Genomic DNA, 22,886 nt, shown 5'->3' on the forward strand with positions numbered 1-22,886 from the left:
AAGCTATGAATTCATTTCTGAAAATTTCTACAGCTGTGAAATTCAGGCAACTATTTTCATTTGTTTACAAGTAAGAGAATTATTCAGGAGGAGACTCAAAAGGCTGATGGCAGTGGTGGTTTCTGGAGAGAGACAAAATGAATAGACATCCAAAGGTGGGGGATTGAATTTGATTTTTAGTATTTAAATATTTATGTATATAAGTGTGTGTGTGTGTGTGTGTGTGTGTGTGTGTGTGTGTGTGTGTGTGTTTGAGTATATGTATGTACACCGTGCATGAAGTGCCTGTGGAGGTTAAGAGTTTCCAGGGAGTTACAGACAGTTGCTTGCCATCATTTGGGTGCTGGAAACCAAATCCCAGTCCTCTGCAAGAGGGATAAGGAAGGACTGAAGGACTCTTAATCACTCAGCCATCTCTCCAGGAGGTATTAGTTTAAAAGAATATGTTTTCAACATGTGCTTATCCTACTTTGTCAATTAGAAGTTAACATAGTCTGAGTCCCCAAGCCTGACAATTTGGGGTTGACTACCAAGACCTACATTGTGGAAGAAGTGAACCTGTTCAAGCAAGTTGTCCTCAGACTTCCCCACACAAGCCCTGGGACACAAGGACAATACACAGAATACACACACACACACACACACACACACACACACACACACTCACACACACACACACACACACTTAATAAATCTAATTGTTTTTAAGTGTTACCCCACATAATAAAGGTAAAAACTAGAATTTTTGGTTTCTGTCTAGAAAGTGTGCACATTAAGACTGAAAACCTGTTAGTTTCTTCCTCAGACCCTCTAAGCTCCTGGCACCCTCTAATATCCAGCACCATAGGAGTGACTCTAGTTAAAGAAACCTCGTGTGAGCTGCAGGCATCCCAGTGTTGGTCCATTCACAAACAGAGGATTTCTTCTCTACCATCCCTAAAGTTCGGTTCTTAGGAAAGGGCAAGCTGGTTAAGGAGATACTGATTTTTTTCTGAAAGGGAAAAAGTCACTTCCTTCAAATCCACATCTCCAAGGGTGAGGAAAGAAGAAAAGAGCACAAAACATTTGATAGAACACATATAAGAGCAGGATCAAGCATGATGTTTTTGTTATTGCTTAACTGTGGATTCTTTCAGCAAAGGAACAGGAGTATCTTAGTCCAATTTCCTTTTTGAAAGTTACAAAAAACTTCGGCTAGTTTTGACAGTCTGTTCTGTTTTTTTGTTTTTGTTTTTTTTTTTTGTTTTTTCGAGACAGGGTTTCTCTGTGTAGTTTTGGTGCCTGTCCTGGAACTCACTTGGTAGCCCAGGCTGGCCTCGAACTCACAGAAATCCTCCTGGCTCTGCCTCCCAAGTGCTGGGATTAAAGGCGTGCGCCACCACCGCCTGGCTTTTTTTTTTTTTTTTTAGCAGGGAATACAAGGTCACTCTCATAGCCTTGGATGACCTATAACTCACTGTGTAAACCAGGCTGGACTGGAACTAACGGAAATCCACCTGCTTCTGCCTCCAGAGTGCTGAGAATGAAGATGTGCATAACATGCCTAGCTGTTGCTGACTTTTTAATGTCTAAAGATTTGTTTGCTTTTCATGGACCTAGGGTGCTGGTAGTGCATACTTGGTGTGCTCTTTTTCTGGATATGCATAAGTACAGCACAAGAACATTTTTTAATACAAGTTTTAAACTTCATAGCTATAAATGTCCATGTCTTATGTATTAAGTGTTACTGGAGTTCAGCTGCACCGTCACAGGACAGTAGTAATAACCTGAATTAATCTAGATTGTGGTAATCTGTTACCATGCTTGAGGAGAGGAATGCTACACATGATTCATTTAATGCTGTGATATGGAAGACTAGAATCATAATCTGATGAATTTTATAACATTAAACTGAAACCTTTAAAGAACGTTAATTCTGCACGGTTTCTTTGGCTTAGGTTTTCCATACTATGTTGTTAATTTCTTTCTGTTAGTCTGTCTTTCATAATCACAAACCCTGAAACATGTTCTGCTCAGGTTTCCTTTGAAACATTTACAGTTTTAACTTTTACCTTTAGGTCTACATCACGCTTAAGTTTCTTTGACTTAGGCATGTGACCATGGTCTACATCAAGACCCACTGTGGATCCAGTGCTCTGTGCGGATATGTACTCACTCAGCAGTTTTATATATTGGCTGGTCTTAGTACCTTTCTTACAAACAAATTGACTGTGGTAGTTCTGTGTTTACAATCTCTTTCACTGCTTTTCCTTTACACAAATCTCTCACTTTACTAATTACTGTAATTTATAGTAAGTATTGTGATGTACTTTGTGAAATTTGTTTAAAATTCTCCAGTAGATTTTTCAAGAACAGTGTTAAAGAGAACTCCTATTTCTTTCTGTCTTTTAGTTGTGTCTGATTTTTTTTTTTTTAAATTTTTTCTTGGTTTATCAATTTGGCAAGAAGCCACAGTAGAAGATAAGAGCTGGAGGCAGTTACAGGCATGTTCTCAGGACTTGGGTCTTTTCCTCTGTCTTTCTGTGTAATTCACTCTCTTGCCCTCTTTCTGTTAGTAATGGTTGTCCTAGTAATGACTTAAAACAATCTTTTTATATAATGTGTGTGTGTGCCTGCTTGTCTCCACGGGCACCACGTGTGCAAATATGAGAAGGTGTTTAACACACTAGAACTGGAGTTACAGACATCTGAAGGAGCAGTAAGTGCTCTTGACAGCTGAGCCAATCTCCATCTGTGTTTTGTTCTGAATTCTCATTGTTAATACTGAGATTTGAGTGAGAAAGACCAGTTTCACAATTTTGAGTCAAACTTGAAGCAAGCTTTAGTTAAATACTGGCCAGATAAAGAGGACTCTGGCAAGGCTCACCTGTGGGCTCCCAGGACATGGCCACCAGTCATCTTTTGCAGAGGCTTAAAAAAAAAGAAAAAAAAATGCATTGCATTTCCCATTCAGTCCAATCAGGGGCAAGCATATATCTTGCCTACATACCTCCCGACCACATGTGATCAAGCACATACATTGCAGATAGGTCAAACAAACTTGTTTAGGAGAATGAAAACATGTTATTTCCCAAGAACTACAATTCCCAGCAGTCCAGGAAGTCACTTTGTCCTCGGGCAGGTGGGCAGTTGGTCTTCCAGATTAATTTTGGCTCTTACAGCATAAATGTCATTTGTTATTTATGTAGGCATGTTAATGCATCATAATTCCTTAAAACTCACTTAGAAACTGCTTTTGACAAAAAGCTTGAGTCCTCAAGTACGCCTACAAACTAAAACCAGTATAACAGCATGACAATTTCATTTTGTATGTATTCTCATTACTTTGGATTAGACTCCTAACTGCTGTTGTACAGAATCATATTAATCAGCCCTAAGTCTCTAAAAACTGGTGCTAGAATCTATCTCATTCTCAAGGTGGAAAGCACAAAGTTAAGAGTAACTAGAGCATTTTTACTTCGGGCTCTTAAAATGCTGTGTTCTGGAACCCTAAAAGCACTTGGAATTCTCCACTCATTGTTCCAAATCTGATTTTACTTTGGATTCTAAAAAATGATTTCTCAGACAGACACCACACATTGAATCCTCTCTCCTAAGCAGGGGTCAGCAGGAATAATCATCTGATGGGATGCAGCTTGTCCCAGGACAATATGCAGATTGTCTGAGGCTACCTTGCAAAATCAGGATTGATGTAATGATTAGACTGATTGTTAATGTTTAGTTAAGCATACCCTTTGCCCTGAATACCCTTCTTCCTTGGTGTATTTAAGGCTTTTGTCAGTAAAGCAAGATAGACTGGAATGCCAAATTCCTATCTTTCCAAATAAAGATTTTTATCAAAATCCTTTCTGACCTTGACCTTTTCAACATTACTTCTTTTTTTTCTTTGGCTGACTTTGGGGTAAGTGATTAAGGGTCTGCTGATATGTTGTAATCCTCCCAAATTTGCATTCTGGCATAGGACTTTGGTTATAATTCTAGTTACATTTTTTTAAATTTTGAATAGTATTCTTAAGTACATTAACTAAGCATATAGTGTAAATCTCCAAATATTATATTAATTGTAGACTTAACATGTCAATTTTCTTTTAGGGAAACCAACAAAATTAAATAATCAACCCTGTGTATGTCTCCAAAAGTTTCTTTTCTTGCATTTTTTATTATTTTTTTAAACTCAAACTTCTTTACAGTATTTTTTTTTCTGTCTGAAGAAATTTGCTAGCTCTTCTAAATTAGTACATATCATATCAGCTGATATTTTAGTTGGGTTCAGAAGATAACTCTTGGAGAGGTTCTGCCTTCTTTTGTCAAAGAGAAAAGTACTGAACAGATGGATAACAGCAAGCGAAGAGATTTTATTATAAAAGGAAGGGAGCAGGCAGGACACGGGAAATTTAGTAGCTACAGTGCTAATGCACAAAAGAAGGATTACTTGTTACACAGCATGGTTTGAAGACTCATTTGAATAATTTAGATTCTTTGTGCATGCTTTATTTCATGTAAAATGTACATGCATCTTTATGTGTTATATATCTCATCAGCATCTTAAACTTTCACCCAAGTGCATGTATTATATTTTAACTATTCAAGGGTATGTATTAGTATTACAATAGTCATAGACCTTATTAAGACAATCTGGAGCATCCCTTGCCCTTGCTGGTGGTGTGAGCTCCATTTGGTTGACCTCAGCTGGGGGATTTCCATACTTCTTTTGTGCCAACTTGTTTTTTCCATACAGTAATTTTTAAGGCTATAGTTGGGCTTTCAGGGCCTCAGAAGCATATGGCTTCCCAAGTCATATGCTTTAGATATCTTTCTTCCCTTTTCATTTTTGAAGGCTACTGTTATCAGGATCTTGCTCTGGCCTGCCTTCAGTTCCTCAGCTCTTGTGAACTCCACTTTAAGAATTTGGACAAGACACCTAGGTACGTACAGCAGAGACAACAGGCCAAGTTTATTGCAGAGAGAAGTGAAGCACCCTGAGAGACTGAGAGTGGACAATGGCCAAAAGAGAAAACTACGTAGAAACAATTTTGTAAAGTCTTTGGGATAGATTTTCTCTGGACATTTTACTGTTTATGTGAATTGGGGCTCATTTTCAGATTAGGTCTTAAGGGTGGGACAATAGCCTAACTTGCTTTTTTAAAGGAAAGTCTCCTGACACAGTTTTTAATCTTGACAACTAAAAAGTAATATCTTTTTAAAATTGAAATAATTTCCCCTTTCTCTTTCCTCCCTTCAGTGCCTCCTGTAAACCTCCCCACTCTACCCTTGCCTAACTCCATCTTGAATTCAGGGCCCTTTTTGTATACATTTTATGCTTAAATACACCAAAAAAACTTGGCCAGTTCATTTAGTGTTACTTGTATGTATATGATATCAGGGATGACCAACTGGCATTGGATATTCAATAAGGGGGCTCATCTCTAGGAAAGACTGCTTCTCCCACTCCCAACTCTTCTTGAGTGTGGCCCTGTAGACTTCCTCCTCCCATTTTAGAATGTCCGTTGGTGCTCTACCTGCCAGGTTTTGTTGAGGCAGCCATACTGTTACGATATCACGAATGAAGTTTTGGTTTTTTGTTTTGTTTTGTTTTGTTTTTTCATTTTTTTTTTTTTTTGGATCTGGCAATATTTTTTTTTTTAATTTTTATTTTGCAATGCAATTAAGTTCTACATACAGGCACAGATTCCCTTGTTCTCCCCCCTCCCGCCCCCCTCACCTTCCCCCCACCCCGCCACCCATTCCAATCTCCTCCAGGGCAAAGCCTTCCTCACAGACTGAGATCAACCTGGTGGACTCAGTCCAGGTAGGTCCAGTCCCCTCCTCCCAGGCCGAGCCAAGGGACCCTGCATAGGCCCCAGGTTTTAAACAGCCAACTCATGCAATGAGCACAGGACCCGGTCCCACTGCCTGGATGCCTCCCAAACAGATCAGGCCAATCAACTGTCTCACCCACTCAGAGGGCCTGATCCAGTTGGTGACCTCTCAGCCATTGGTTCATATTTCATGTGTTTCCGTTTGTTTGGCTATTTGTCTCTGTGCTTTATCCAACCTTGGTCTCAACAATTCTCTCTCATATAAACCCTCCTCATTCTCGCTAATTGGACTCCCAGAGATCCACCTGGGGCCTAGTCATGATCTCTGCATCCAGATCCCTCAGTAGTTGGATGAGGTTTCTAGCACGACAATTAGGGTGTTTGGCCATCCCATCACCAGAGTAGGTCAGTTTTTAGAGACACCATCTGACAGCAGATTTTCTGGTCTTGTTCTTACAATTTTATGATTACTTTTTCAATGTTCTCTGGACTTTAGGTGTAGGAGGTGTGTTGTAGATGTATCAATAGAGACCGAGGCATAGAAAAGTGTAGTTCTTGTCCCTCATCAAAGAAGCTTGTCTTGGCAGCAGATGGGGACCATTGCAGAAATACAGCAGGTCAAAATGCAGGAAGAAGTTCCTGTAATTATTATTATCAGAAAATTTAGGGAGTCTTACTTGGGCTACCATGTATTAATAAGGAAATGAGTTTCCCACTCAGGGTTCTTCATCTTATAAATTAAATAATTTAAGAGTGGATTCAGGGCTGGGCAGTGGTGGCGCACACCTTTAATTCCAGCACTCAGGAGGCAGAGACAGGTGGATCTCTGTGAGTTCCAGGCCAGCCTGAGCTACAGAGTGAGTTCCAGGAAAGGCGCAAAGCTACACAGAGAAACCCTGTCTCGAAAAACAAAACAAAACAAACAAAAAAAAAAGAGTAGATTCAGAAGGAATCTCAAATCCAAATTTATTAGGGAAAAAAACAGGTAAGAAGAGCTGCAAATCTTAGCATCTGCCAAGAGGGTGAAGAGGGTGAAGATGATGGAGAAAAGGAAAAGTCAGTAAGATAAGAGGGTGAAGATGATGGAGAAAAGGAAAAGTCAGTAAGATAAGAGGGTGAAGAGAGAGAAAGGAAAAGTCAGTAAGATAAGAGGGTGAAGAGAGAGAAAGGAAAAGTCAGTAAGATAAGAGGGTGAAGATGATGGAGAAAAGGAAAAGTCAGTAAGATAAGAGGGTGAAGATGATGGAGAAAAGGAAAAGTCAGTAAGATAAGAGGGTGAAGAGGGAGAAAGGAAAAGACAAGCTCCCAGCAGCCACACCCGGGAGGCACGAGTGGAGGGAGGGGATAATGTTCAGAATCTGTGAAGTTTCTGAACAAATCAAAAAGACATTAAAAAAAAAAAAGAAGAAAAGTTATGCTTTTCTGACTAATTCAGAAAATCAGATAGGATTGTTCAGTCATAACTGACAATACAGGGTCAGAATTCTCTGGGAAGTAAAAGAATATCACCTCATCAAAGGAGTAATTATTCCAGTCATGTCTTTAGTGTGACTTAAGTTGAATCCACCTTCCAAGTAGAATTTTAGGCCCCTACCCAGAGCTGTATTTATGTATTGTTTTACTAGGAGGAAATAAATCCCCCTCAATAAGCCTTAAATGCTACTAGAATAAAACCAGGTCTGAGATACAATTCAGGTCTCATTCTTCTGACTAAAATTTATGTATAATATAAGCTTTAAAACAATTAAAGTGCTCGTCTGGATGAGGTTGGTATTTGGCACACCTGTGTAGGACTGATGGCAATATTAATTGCCATCATAAAATACAGCTCCTTGCAAGTATCATCATTCCCTAGGCTGAGGGTATTATGCTGTAAAGGAGCAGAGACAGTGAGATAAGCACTGGATGTGTGTATTCATTGCTCTGTGTTTCTGATTATGGATGACTTAATATGAGAAGCTCTCTCAATCTCTTGACAATGTGGATTCTTTACTCTGATAGACTGTAGCCTGGAATTGTGAGCTAAAATCAACCCCGGCATCTGGAGCTGTTCTTGTAGGGATATTTTATATTAGCAATGAGAAATGAAACTAAGGCAATACATTTTTTAAAAACTTTAAATGTTTTCCTTCTTGATGTGATTGGATAGCCTCCTGTCCTCAAGACATTTAACCCTCTCACTTGCTTCCTCTAGTTGGCTGTGAAATTCGGAGTAGATTTTGCAAACTAAATACTTTCATTAAAGTACTCCAATTTGCTTCTAAATTGATGATTTTTATTTCTCTGCTGAAATTGTGTCATGTTATGATATTTTCTTTTAAAAGAAAAAAATTAACCTCTCTGAGTCTGTGGCTAGGTCTGTGGATTGTACAGTTAATATCTACCTATAACTCAGTACATACCATGTTTGTCTTTCTGAGTCTGGGTTACCTCAGGACAGTTTTTCTCTAGTTCCATTCGTTTGCCTGCAAATTTCACAGTGTCATTTTTTTAACAGCTCAGTAATACCCCATTGTGTATATGTACCACATTTTCTGTATCCATTCTTTGGTTGAGGGACATCTAGGTTTTTTCCAGGTTCTGGCTATTATGAAAAAAGCTGTTATGAATATAGTTGAGCAAATGTCCTTGTGGTAGGATGGAGTGTCCTTTGTGTATATGCCTAAGAGTGGTATAGCTGGGAATCGAGGTAGATAGATTCCCAATTTTCTGTGGAACTGGAATATTGATTTCCACAGTGGCTGCACAAGTTTTCATTCCCTCCAGAATGGAGGAGTGTTTCCCTTGCTCCACATCCTCACCAGCATGAATTGTCACTTGTTCTTTTGATCTTAACCATCTGACAGGTGTATGATGGAATCACAAAGTAGTTTTGTTTGCATTTTCTGATGGCTAAGGATGTTGACCATTTCTTTAAGTGTTTATCAGCTACTTGGCAGGGTATATGATCTCCCTGGGAAGGGGAACTGGAACAAGTTTTGTGGATGGACTATGGGTAGGTGGGGACAGGAGCAGGAGGGATCAGGTGTTGGTGGAGTGATAGAGGGAGAGTATTCAAGGACAGACAACTGCAATTAGGGGCATTTGTAGGATGGTGAGGAATCATAGGGCAGTGGAAACTTCTGGAATTTATGATGATGATCCCAATGAGAACTCTAGTAATGGAGGATATGGAGTCTGAATTGTCCATTCTTTGTAGCCAGGCAAGGCTTCCAGCAGTGGGAATGGGTTGCATTTGGTTGAGTTGTTGGCCAAAGAGATCCCTAAACAGCCCAGACTGATGTTAGGACAGAGGGTTGCTCTCTGCAAACTGGCAGTGGAGTCCCAGTGCCTAAGACAACATCCACACAGCTCATTGAACTTAGAGAGGTGGAAGCAGTGCAGGCTTGAAGCCTTTACTCTATGTTCTAGTCTCTTTGGCACAAGAAGATACTTTGTAGGCTACAGAAGGAGAAAACTGGCCACTGATCCACCCTGATGAACCCACAGAGCCCTCAACCTGCAATCTTTCCTGCCTGTAAGATGTGCTGGGGCAACAGTGGTACAGAACTTGTGGGAGTGGCCAAACAGTATTTGGTTTAATTTGAGGCCCATGCTATGAAAGGGAGACCATACCCTATACTGCCTGGATGGCCAGGAACTAGAGACTGGAAAATCCAGAGACCTAGGGTAGAACCAAACACTACTGACACCTACTGACACCCCCCCCCCCAATTAAATGATTCCCTCTGGCATTTTACTATAGTCATAGATCATTGTCTGGCCCATCATCATCAGAGAGGCTTCCTCTGGCAGTAGATGGGAATAGGCTCAGAGACCCACAGCTAGACATTATGCTAAAAGAGAGTCTAAATTGGAGGTCTCCTCCAGACACCTCCACTCAGAGCTCTGGGAACCCCACAGAAGAGGGGCAGGAAGGAGTGTAGGAGTCAGGGGATAGAAAACACCAAGAGAGCAGGGCCCACTGAATCAACTAAATGGTCTTACACAGGCTCACAGAGACTCAAGAGGCAAGCACAGGGCCTGCATGCCTAGTGCTACTCATGTACTAATCTTCTAAAGCTTTGCCCAAGAGGTTCTTAAACTCATTGCTCACACCTTCCCTTTTGTCTCCTGAGAAGCCTACATCTAAATTTGTGTATGAGCTGTCATTTCCTGTGTACCTCTCTCTCTATTAACCTCATACCTAAATCTATGTTAAAATCACATCCTAATAAATTCCACCTCTCTGAGGAAATGTAAGTTACATAGAGATGCTTTCATGGGCACGTGAGAAGCCCAGGAATGTAACAATCTCAACCATGCCTGGGCTCACAATAAAACATCAAACTCCTGGAAAACAAAAACAAAAACAACAACAATAAATAAATAAATAAATAAATAAATAAATAAATAAATAAATCCCACCTCTGCTTCATAATGACTTGCTTTGAAATTCTATTCTGGAACAGTGTCAAGAATCCTGGCTTCATCTGAGGAAAAGTCTCTGTCTTAGTTAGGGTCTCTATTGCTGTGAAGAGATATCATGACTATGGGAATTCTTATAAAGGAAAAACATTTAATTGAGGTGGCTTACATTTTCAGAGTCCATTATCATCATGGTGAGACATGGTGTTGTGCATGCAGGCAGACATGGTGCTGGAGAAGTAGTCAAGTATCCTACATCTTGACTTGCATGCCACAGGAAGTGAATTGACTCACTGGGCATAGCTTGAGCATCCAAGAGACCTCAAAGCGCGCCTCCACAGTGGCACACTTACTACAACAGGATCACACCTACTTCAAACTCCTAATAGTGCCAACTCCCTTTGGGGGCCATTTTCTTTCAAAGCACCATAGTCCCTGTGAAGAACTTGGCAGATTGCTTCAGGCAGTAGTGCAGAACTGTTATGGGGACATTAAGGTCTTTTCTTTGAGTTCCTAGTCTTACTAATAAAGCCATATAAGAAAGGACTCAGAAGACAACACGAAGACAATTTAACCAGGTTTGAAGAAAAACCTCAGGATAGTCAAGCCCCACATCTTTAGGGTTGCTCAGAGGAGAGAGCAGGAGATAAGGAAGAAAGCCACACATTTTTTATTTAGACATAGGGATTTGGTAAGCCGGCAAACCACATGGCACACAAATAAGCAGATGGCAAAATGGGTGGGTGTACAGGCTTTGTAGAAAGAGTGAGAAGCTCCAACGTGATAAGGAAAACATGTTTAGAAAAGAGACCACAGCTATTATTTCAGATGGGTTTTTGATCATTATTTATCTGGAAGACATCCCCATTAAGAAAAACAATTACCTGGTTGCAGCTAGATAGCAGAAGAGCTGTGATTCAAAGTCTCATGTGTTCTTCTTTTGCTTTTCCCCTGAAGTATATGCTGCTGATTTTATATCTGTGCATGCCTCAGTTTACAAAAAACTATCTCAACATATATCTGATTTTATATCTGCGCATGCCTCAATTTACAAGAAACTACCTCAACATATGTCTGTTACTCTAGTTTGATGATTAGTAGTTTATCTTTTTCCTCTAAAACATTTGTTATACACTTGAGATTTCCTCCTAAATAGACATTTAATCCTTTCCATCTCATGTTAATTTTCATTGTGTTGTTTATTACATAACAATATTAACTTTTCTATTAGTACAAACTTTTCTCTCTTATCCATGTTAAGACAACTGTGAGCATCACACCTGCTATGAACCTCATGATAGCAAACAACAAAGACAAATTTTTACATTTATTTATATTTTCCTGGGGACAGGTGAGGACACATGGGCCACAGAAAACTTTGAGGAGTCGGTTCTCTCTATCACTTTACAGATCCCTGGACTGAATTTAGTTCATGATGTTTGACAACAAACACCTTTACATATTAAATGTATGTATTAAATTCTCAGAAGAAAAGTGTTTATATTCACTGATCTCTGTGAGCCAACACTGTCTCATTTAAAGCTAAGAATATTAGTATCTTATGATTTATGTAAAGTTGTCTTTTGAAATGAATTTTTGATCACTACTCATCTGGCAGGATTCACATTAAGTAAAACAGTAATCTAGTTAGGTCTCTGTATAAAATGGTAGACAGAAGAGCTCAGAAGAACCAACAGGTTTCAGTTAAAAGCGCAAAGGCATTAGTTACAGTACGATTTCTGTAACCTTGTTTGTAGAGGACGTATGACTTTAAAGCACCAAGAGTCCCAGGAGAAGGAACGGAGTTTAGCAAGAGGCCTTGTTTTTAGAAGGGAAACTATGTGGATGGACATAGCAAAATAATTTAATATGTATTAGTCATTGTAGGTTTTAATCTACTGACTGAAAACTTATTTTATAATATTTGACTTTAAATATGCTCTTTCTTGTAGTCAGTCTTTCTTTGGACCTCCAGTTCCCAATGACACAGAGACTTCTTATTAAGTATGAAAGCTTGGCTTTAACTTAGGCTTGTTCCCAACCAACTCTTATAACTTAAATTATCCAGTTTATATTAATGTACATTCTGCCACATGGCTCATTACCCCTTCTCAGCCGTATATCCAACTTCCTCTGTGTCTGCTGGCAAATCTCCTGTGCCTCAGATTTTTCCCAAGTTCCTATCTCTGCCTGGAAGTCTTGCCTATTCTCTCCTGCCTAGCTTTTGGCCATTCAGCTCTTTATTAATCCAATCAGAAGGTGCCTTAGTTAGATGAGGTGAAATAGAGACAGATCTTCATACAGTGTACAAAAAGATTATCCTAACTCTCTCTTTCTCTCTCTCACACACACACACTCACACACATACACACACACATGCACACATGTGCATGCACACACACATATGTTCACCCATACAAACATGAGTAGGCACACACACATACACACAGAAATATTTGACTTTAAACAGATTTGTATTGTAAATATTTTTAACAAACACATTAATAATGAATAACAGTAAGGAGATTTAACTTTTCAGAAGGGAAGCCAAGTTGGAGGCTCATATGTGCTTTGTTTATTTGAGAATATGATATAACACAATCTGTCAAAATAGAATTTTAGAATGCTCAAGTGCACACAGCATACATTATAGGACTCCTGGAGTGGAATTTTAAAATTATATATAATGAATGTGTATGAATGTTTTGCCTGCATGTCAGTATATGCACTATGTGTGTGCCTGTTGCCTATAGAGGCCCTAAGAGGTCATCAGATCTCCTGGAACTGGCATTGTGGATGGTTGTGAGCTGATGTGTGGGTGCTAGAAACAGAACCCTGGTCTTCTGTGAGAACAGGAGGTACACTTAACCACTGAGCTCTAGCTCTCAGAGAGGATTTCTCACATAGACCACTCAATTTATCAGTTTTTTGTTTGTTTGTTTTTGTTTTGTTTTGTTTGAGATGGGGTTTCTCTGTGTAGTTTTCGAGCCTGTCCTGGATCTCGCTCTGTAGACCAGGCTGGCCTCGAACTTGCAGAGATCTGCCTGGCCCTGCCTCCCGAGTGCTGAGATTAAAGGCGTGAGCCACCACCGTCTGGCACAATTTGTCAGCTTTTCAAGCATTTTCTTTTAGGGTAGCATCATATTATTTACAGCAATGTGGCTTATTTTGTCACTGTATGCATAAACTGGAAAAATGATATAAGGCATTTTTATATGGTTAATGTGGTTATGCCTATGAAAGCTTCCAGTTTTTCCCTGGTATTAAATAGGTATCACAGACAAGTCACTGATAAAGAGAAAGAACGCATGAATTTAAGATAGATCAAGAGGTTGGATGGCCCATGGGAGGAGTCAGAGGAAAGAAAGGCAGTGAAAGAAAATGTAATTATATTTCAGTTTAAAAAATAATTATTAGCTGGGCGGTGGTGGCACACACCTTTAATCCCAGCACTTGGGAGGCAGAGGCAGGAGGATCTCTGTGAGTTCGAGGCCAGCCTGGGCTACCAAGTGAGTTCCAGGAAAGGCGCAAAGCTACACAGAGAAACCCTGTCTCGAAAAACCAAAAAAATAATAATAATAATAATAAATAATAATAATTATTAAAAATAAGTCACCAGGAATCCTTCTCTCCTTAAAGGAACATGTTTAGCATTTTCCTGTCTTTATTTTTCTTTAAAAAGTTATTTAAAATATGTTAGAACAAATTAAATAAATGCCAACGTTGTATTAACAGTATCTTCTTGTAGAAAACTCCCATAATCGGAAGTGACAAGAATCAGCCTCCCAGATAATTTATTATAAACCCAGTCTTTTAAAACTTGTTTACTATATAAACATAGTCCAATGCCAGTCTTTGTTCTAACCAATACTTTAAATCTTTAACCCTATGCTACAGATCCACCAGAAATATACTCCCTATGAAGCGCTTTATGATTGCAACAGTCTTGATTCCTAACGATTGTTTTATTTCCAAACCATAAATATTGTTTTTTCACTCCTTGGTGTAGAAAGTCAGCTACTTCCATATTACATGCCTACTGGTGTAGGAAACTGCCGAATCAGGTAGGAAAACATCTGGCCATGAATAAATCAGCATTTGTCCAGCATTTCAAAGTGTAAAACTAGGCAGACAAGCACATATCCTCAGAGTTCTGCTTCCCGCCTGCTTCCCTGTAGAGAGATTGGGGCGAATATGGCTGCCACCACCATCTGTCTAAATACTGGAGTGTGTTGTCTTGAACTAACAGCAAAACTAGTGGAGGATACAATTAAGATTTTGTTTTTCCATTTCTTCACCAGACCCTCAGCAATATAACATAAATCACCAATATAACACAAATGCTCAAATTGATTAAGCTCTTAACAAAGAAAACAATGAGAATTAAAAATCAACGAGTTCAAAACAACAGCTAAAAGTCTTTTTGATATGTAGATCTATGTGGTTCAAGAATTTCACAGCATTGTTTTCTAAAATTTTAAATAACAAGTCCTGTAGTGTTACTGAGAGTGAAATGCACATTTCTACAATATTCCTCAGCATTTTATGCCATCACTCATTTGAAATAAATCATTAAATTCTGAGACACTACAGTGTAGTTTCCTTTGCCATGGTCTGTGTCCTCTTGAGAAATCTTAGAGCAAGTTCCCTGTGTACCAAAGAAGCACAGAATGAATGAAGCTGATGTCGATGGCCTCCTGGCCAATGAAGATGTTAGTGAGCAAAGACTTCTAAGTCAGTGTGGCTATTTTAGAACACGCATTTTTACTACAAGTTTTTTCACATTGACATCTGGATAAGAATGCAGTTTACTTCTTACTAGATAATGCTTGTGCCAACTGTGAATTCAAACTGAGTATAAATTTAAATAAGCCAAATATGCAGTAGTCATGAAAAGAAGATAAGTGATTTTCTTGTCTGTCAAAAAAGAGAACAAAAAAGCAACTCATTATTTTTAATATTTTGTTAATATTTTTTATCACAATTTTAACTTTCTATTGGAGGTTACTTAGTCTTGTAAACAAACTTCACTTGAGAAGTTCCTGTGTAGGTTTATTTCATTTCACTCCTAAAATCCTGTGAATTTCTTAGCAACTCATGAGACATAGACTGCAGGAATGCTATGATAGGTCTTGCTCAGTTAAATATGGAAATCACTTTAAACACAAGATTCTGATAAGATTTTAATGCTTTGATTGTTTATAGTGTGCATAGAAAGTGCTTATGGGTAGTTTAGTACTTAAAGTAGTAATCATTTGGTATTTGAAAATATATTTAATATTTAATAATGAGATATACATTTAATAAAGGAAAACATAAAACATACATATGTACATTGACACATGCATTCTTCATGTTTTGTGTCTGTAAACTGGAATAAAAATGACTGTTCAAAGGTGACAGAAATATTTATAGCCATTCATGTTTCAAAAAGATACACAAAGTAATATATGAAATTATAAAAAGTCTTTATGGGTATTATATACATTTATATGTACAAATGTTTAATCATTCGTGCATAGGTTGCTAACTGCAATTAATAAGCAAAAAAGGACAGAGGGAAGAGCTTAAACAACAGGAGGAAGAGTGTGGTATTAAATTGGCTATGAAGAAAAAAGTCATTACAATATAATTTAATTTTAGTTTGAGCTCTTTGGAGTCTTGCCACTGCTTTACCTGAGAAATTTTTCCACTGACAGTTGCACTTAGGGTGTATATTTCTTTGTTAAATAAAACATAACAATGATGATAAATGTATAAGGGACTGACATAGTGTTCCTCTCATACTGGATGCATTGGAATGAGGAGACCCACAGTGATCTAGGTCTCCGGCCCATCAATCATGCATGATGCCGTGAGTCTCGAGCAGTTACAGTCCATGTCACCACTCAGCCCCACTGATCTGAGAGCCGCCATCGATCCTGTGATGGGGATGTCTGTTCACTCCAGCCCGCTCTCCTCAGGGTCTGTCCAATTGCTGCACAGCCAGTTTTATGTGGAGAATTCTAAAAAACAAAAACAAAAAGCCCACAAGCTTCTCAGAACAGATTTTCCCCATTAGATGTTTTTCTTCTCACACAGGAAGGCAGAATATTTGTAACCATCTCTTATTTGGAAATAACTTTAAAATGAGTCATTACCTCATGAATTCTTCCTGAAAAGTGGTTATAAATATCCCTATGGATTTTCAAGTCAATGTTTTATTATTTTTTAACAGCCATTTGCAGATATAAAAACCTGAAAGATAGAAATATCATGTGATATTCTTAATATTCTTCTAAAATTTGATAACAAAGGAGAAATATGCATTTTGCTTTAAGATTTAAAAAGTATTAGAAAGTATTATTATTATTTTCTAACTTTTCATTGGGCTGAGACAAGAAAAAGCAATTTTCTGAGCAATGCTAATGCATTAATTTGTAATAAATTAACTGAATATTTTTGCTGAAAGTGATGCTTTTCAATTTCAACGTGTTAGAAGCTTTTTTTTTTGTTTTGTTTTGTTTTGTTTTTGTTTTTGAAGACGGGGTTCTCTCTGTGTAGCTCTAGCTCTTTTGGAACTTACTCTGTAGACCAGGCTGGTCTTGAACTCACAAAGCTCCACCTACCTCTGCCTCTGGAGTGCTGGGATTAAAGGCGTGTGCCACCACAGCCCATGTTAACAGCTTCTTTTACTTCTTACTTACTGAATAATGAATATAGACTCCAGTCATCATTTGTAAAGAATATTTGAAAATAATTAATAATTACATAGAACAGAATAAGTTAGCTCCCTATGAAATAATTTAAAATAGGACAATTACTGAGAATAAAAATTTTTTAAACATAGCTCCTACTCCAAGTGACTTGTCAGTTTGAATTGAAAAAGGCAATGTTTTTCAATTATGGACTACAGTCAGAAAATGGGAAACATATGATTAGCTAGTGATAGGCATTTAATTAGTGGATTTCCTATGCATTTTATTTCACCACAGTAAAATCAATCCAGACTGTTCACTTAGACAGAACAGTAGGCTCATCAATCTTTTATCTGTTTAAGACATTGATTGTGAATAGTAGGATGTAAGGATTTTCAAGAAATTACTTACAAATTGCCGGGTGACACAGGAAGTCACTTGTCTGTGTTGGTCTCAAACCTCTGTTCTAAGAATCCCAGCACTATTAAAAAGCTCCACCTGCCCATGACCATCAGCCCTTTAGCCATTAACCACTTAGCCCCTCCCTATCCTATATTGCTCTGAAACTGGTCTTTATCTCCACTTCACCTTCATTTTGACTGTTACTTTTAGTTGTTGAAACATTTGATCGATTGTTATGCTTGCTCTTATTTTTCTGATTTTCAACCCCATTGTCCTGGATGTATTCATTACCTCTGGACTGTTAGAGGAAGGAAGGGCCTGTGACTGTAGAGGAAGGAAGGGTCTGTGACTGTTACAGGAAGGAAGGGTCTGTGACTGTAGAGGAAGGAAGGGTCTGTGACTGTTACAGGAAGGAAGGGTCTGTGACTGTTACAGGAAGGAAGGGTCTGTGACTGTAGAGGAAGGAAGGGTCTGTGACTGTAGAGGAAGGAAGGGTCTGTGACTGTAGAGGAAGGAAGGGTCTGTGACTGTAGAGGAAGGAAGGGTCTGTGACTGTTACAGGAAGGAAGGGCCTGTGACTGTAGAGGAAGGGTCTGTGACTGTAGAGGAAGGAAGGGTCTGTGACTGTAGAGGAAGGAGCCTGTTACTAGTCTAACAAATGAGTCAAAGCACTTCTGACAAAGTCTGATCCCTAATTTATTATAGAATTCACTATCACAAAAATCTTAGTCTTTACTAACTACGCACTTATATTTTCTTGTTCTGCAAATTAAATATCCTATATAATGGTCTAGTTAGAAGAGTTAATGATTTCAAGAGTAAGCAAAGATGGTTAAGTTTTTTTTCTTTTTTTGAAGTCTGGAAAGAAATTCCCACCCAAGTTTTGATGACGTGGAAACTAACACCACAATACAAATAGGAAGGGCGTGGGAAATAAACAACAGCCATCTCTGCTTAGGTGTGGGATTAATATTTGAAAATTTATATTTCTCTTTCAAGCCTATGATAAAAACAATATTTCCTCCCCAGAAAAATAATCATCAAATTTGATACAAAACTTCAAAGTATTTCTGACCTTCTGAGGTTTTTCCAAGGCTTTCCTGGGCACCCATGTTGCTGATCATAAAACTCAAAGCCAACTATTATAAGACCAAGTGGATCTCTTTAATGACCTAAGAATCACAAGTGGTGGGACAAGCCTTTGTAAGAGTAGAAACCTTTCAAAATAGTTCAGTTATTTTCATTCCAATGTAGTCAAGAAATTAGCTGTCCTTCCTATTAGAGTGGCACAGGTTAAAATTCATTTTACTTGATGGAAAATCGTTTTATATGTGATTCAAAGAGATAAGAGAGAAAACAAACTTTCTTTAAGTGAAATTAGAAAGACTTCAAGGTTTATCATAACCTTCTAGAATTTAGAGTAGTGATTTAGACCCCAGAATTTCACATTCTAATGCTCTTTTTGTTCATGATAGAATATTGACCTGCACTATATTTAAGCCCTATAATTGTAAAATTATGTATTTTCAGATAACTCATTTATATCTAATAAGTTAAGACAACATCTTCTAAAATTTAGACTAGGTCCGATTTTCCCAGAGTAACTAACATGTTTTCAGGAAGTGAATCCCAGCTAGATGTGGTAGCATTGCTAAATGGCTGAATTTGCAAAAGTGGGTGATAATTAAATGGTTACGCTCAGCTCTTATTAAATATTAATGAATTCTCCATGACTTTGAATCAGAGAGTTTGTTACATGGGAGCTTCTGACCGGGTTGTCTGAATGATGAATCATCCGCCCTGTGGTGGTCTCCCTCAGCTCCACAGTACTCATAGGCACAGTACCAGAGAATTTAACTGTGGTGGACTGTGCTCTACTTGGCTTTTACCTAAAAGAAAAAAAAAAATTAAAAGGAGCTTTCAATAGTGATATCACTATATTTTAGCCTAAAGGAGCAAAAGGTTTTTCTAAGGAAAAGTACTTGACATTAAAAAAAAAGCACGCCGCCTAGCACAGACTCCAATCATCTGAAGGCACTCATTCGTGTGGCTTTGGCTCCGCTTGCACACACACCAGGACTCGAGCTCAGAAGAGCATCTGGTCAGCAGAAGCCGCCTAGTGCAGTCCCCTCTACCCCCCTCCTTGTTTGTTTTTGTAGCAAATGTTGGGCACCAGAGAGACAAACAGGGGTGAAATGGCTTCTCCATTCCCATCTGGTTCTCTGCAGAGATCAGAGCATCAGTTTGTAATGTTCTGAATGCTGAGGAGCCCACTCCCCCATCCTCTGGCCAGTAGACCAGGCTGTAGTGATAGCCTTTAAGTAATAAAGCACACTGCTCCTTCTCAGTCCCCAGTGAGTAACACTATATTTGTGAGACAATAGTCTTAAGCTTTATTTCACAGGACTATATTCTAACAAATACGAGACATAGAGTCAAAGTATATGAAAATGCTGAAATTATTTAAAAAAGAAACCCAGCCTTTAATGTAGAAATGGATTCCTCTGTTCTGATGAGGAAAAGGACTTGGGTTCAGAGATTAAAATACAATTCTTCTAGAAATAACCAGAAAATAGGTGGATAGGACACTGTGCCCCCCACCCCCAGGCCAGATATTTAAAAAAAAAAAGACAGAAAGATAGATGGACAAGAAGGACAGATGGAAGAAAGGAAAAAAGGAAGGAATCATAAAAAGGAGGGAAGGAGGAAGGAGAGAAGAGAAGAGGAGGAGGAGGGGCCTGACTCTAGTGTTTGTGTCACACAGTTCTCAGTACCATACCTGTAAAAATCAAATGGGTTTTCACACCCAGGGGCAGCACCATTGTACCACCATTCACACCCAGGGACAGCACCATTGTACCTCCATTCACACCCAAGGACAACACCATTGTACCTCTATTCACACCCAAGGACAGCACCATTGTACCTCCATTCACACCCAGGGGCAGCACCATTGTATCTCCATTCACACCCAAGGATAGCACCATTGTACCTCTATTCACACCCAAGGACAGCACCATTGTACCTCCATTCACACCCAGGGGCAGCACCATTGTATCTCCATTCACATCCAAGGACAGCACCATTGTACCTCTATTCACACCCAAGGACAACACCATTGTACCTCCATTCACACCCAAGGACAGCACCATTGTACCTCCATTCACACCCAAGGACAGCACCATTGTACCTCCATTCACACCCAGGGGCAGCACCATTGTACCTCCATTCACACCCAAGGGCAGCACCATTGTACCTCCATTCACACCCAAGGACAGCACCATTGTACCTCCATTCACACCCAGGGGCAGCACCATTGTACCTCCATTCACACCCAAGGACAGCACCATTGGAACTTTATTCACACTCAAGGACAGCATCATTGGAACTTTATTCATACCCAGTAACAGCACGGTTATAACTCCAAACATCTTTGTCATCTAATAATCTTATGGAGAGGAGAACAGGGCTGAAGAGAGGAAAGAAGGAAGAAACAAGGGAAGGGATGGAGGAACCTAGGAAAATGTAAATTAGCACACGGCATGTAATAATTCACATTCTTTTGCATGCAGACATCTGTCCATTTCAGACTGAAACTGAGAACCCCTAGGAAAACGGAAGCAACGGTGGAGGCAAGGACTCCCTGTCAGGCCCATAAATAACAGACAACATGGAGAGCATGTGGGTGCCCGTGCTATGGAGGATGCAGGTGCAGGCAATGACTCCCTGTCAGGCCCGTAAATAATGGACAACATGGAGAGCATGTGGGTGCCGGTGCTGTGGAGGGTGCAGGTGGTTATTTGTCAATGAGCTTTCAGCTTCAACTTCAGGAGGCTCTGTGAAACCAGAAGTTCAGAACAGTGTGGGCCAGCCCAGCTTCTTTTATCTACAGAACAACTGCAAACCTGTACTTTTAACATTAAAGACTAATAAAATAAAGCAAAACACATCCTTGTGGAGGAAAAATTTCCACTAAGAAGTACGTTTCTGGGTCTGGGAAGATGACTCAGTTATAAAGAACATGCACTCTATTGCAGAGATCTGAATTTGGTGCTCATCACTAGGTCTGGTGGCTGAAAACTGTCCACATCCTCTGCTGACCTACTTGGGTGTGGCACTTTGATGCACAAATCATACTAAGACATATACAAATATGCATAATTCAAAATAAATAAATGAATAAATAGAAGCATATTTCTGAGTTTGGATATCTGTTAAATCTTTCAACTGGCTTAACAAACATTGTCATATATTGATATATTTTAAATTCTTTTCTGTAAATTTTTACCTTCATTTTCATCAAGAATTCAGCAAAGCAGGAAGAGCCATGTATTTGTGCTTGTTGCTTCTATTAAACATAGAGATTTTTATTCATTTCTGTCAATCATTCTGCTTTTCTATTTTTATTGCCAAAATATTTTCAAGCAAAGTCTTGGTCTCATCAGTTAAGCTATTGGAAAATTGCATTTTCATATTCAATGCCAATGCCATTATCACTCTAATTAAAAATGGTTATATCTGCTAATCCTCTCATTACCTACCAGATAATGTTTATGATTGTTTGTCTTAGGTAAGTATCCAAATAATGTGCCCATGTTACATTTTGTTGCTGTGTCATAGGCAGTTCAGGCTCTTAAGTCCATCATCCTGTTCTTCCTCTGTGCCACTGACATGCCAGTTCTCATCAATGTCATGATTGATAGCAGCTGTTTTTTCCATTAGCCGTAGTGAATGCAAGATACAGTCACATTTAGAAATCTGGAATTACATTGTTTTATAGCACTGTTACTATTTTTATTTTAGAGATGCTGGCACTGAATTACAAAGAGCATAACTGGTTTTCCTGGGATGACACAGTAAAGCATGAGAATCTAGCCAGTGAACTGAGTCAGGGGAGCCTGTTACTGCCATACCAGTTTGATGGTCGCCGCCTTCCTGGGATGCCCCAGGGGTAGAAGGAGTCTGAAGCCTTCTGTACCACGTCTCCTGTGTGAATGTCATGTGTTTGCGCAATACACAGACATATTCAGGGATAACGATGTGTGTGGCTATCTCTTTTGCTATGAACAGGTCGTCAGAAGCCTCGGCCCCTTGGAACTGGTTCTTAACACTCCTAGCCATCACCGGGTTCACCACGGTAAGGCAGTTCTGTGACTTTTCTTTCCATCATGTCTTTAAAACTGGTAGTGTCGTTTTCGTGCTATTTTAGTAAAAACATACCTTGCACTATTAGCAGGCATTGTATAAATAAGTACTGTTTCCCACTTCTGTGGAGGGAAGCCTTAGCTTGAGCACGGCCCGTTGGAACTGACCTTTCTCAACTGCTTCCCATCTTACCTAGTTGCAGCTGAGAAGTGATCCAAACAGCTAGATAGGAACGTTCACATCTTGAAGAGGCCTCTGTAGCTTACTCTGACTCAGTGCTGCAGATCTGCCCTGTCTACGCTGAAATCGTTAGTCTTGAAAAATAGTGGGATTTGAAAGAAGCTTTTATTTTTAAAATAAAATAGGAAATAAAACAGGAAAAGCCAACCACAAAATCACAACAAAACAAAACAAACAAGCTCCTTTTAAAAACTTA

At 39.1% G+C, this 22,886-nt stretch overlaps 1 protein-coding gene and 1 long non-coding RNA gene across 3 annotated transcripts in view; one reads left to right on the plus strand and one right to left on the minus strand.

Moving 5' to 3' along the window:
- The window catches only part of Agmo (alkylglycerol monooxygenase), a 299,374-nt gene that overhangs the window by 115,428 nt on the left and 161,060 nt on the right, over positions 1–22,886 (plus strand). Inside the window, exon 6 of the mRNA XM_059279425.1 lies at positions 22,376–22,442. Coding sequence (XP_059135408.1) covers positions 22,376–22,442 — 67 coding nt within the window. The remainder of the gene's footprint in view (positions 1–22,375; positions 22,443–22,886) is intronic.
- LOC131924192 (uncharacterized) lies at positions 15,680–22,803 on the minus strand. Of its 2 annotated transcripts, none has more exons than XR_009382817.1 (6): positions 22,643–22,803; positions 21,847–22,063; positions 19,077–19,194; positions 17,492–17,629; positions 16,367–16,463; positions 15,680–16,231 (listed from the first exon to the last, which is right to left on the minus strand). It is a non-coding gene; the product is annotated as an uncharacterized LOC131924192 (long non-coding RNA). The 2 variants fall into 2 exon arrangements; XR_009382816.1 differs by lacking the exon at positions 22,643–22,803 and adding an exon at positions 22,526–22,636.

This window comes from Peromyscus eremicus, chromosome 14 (genome assembly GCF_949786415.1).
Source record: "Peromyscus eremicus chromosome 14, PerEre_H2_v1, whole genome shotgun sequence".
NCBI lineage: Eukaryota > Metazoa > Chordata > Mammalia > Rodentia > Cricetidae > Peromyscus > Peromyscus eremicus.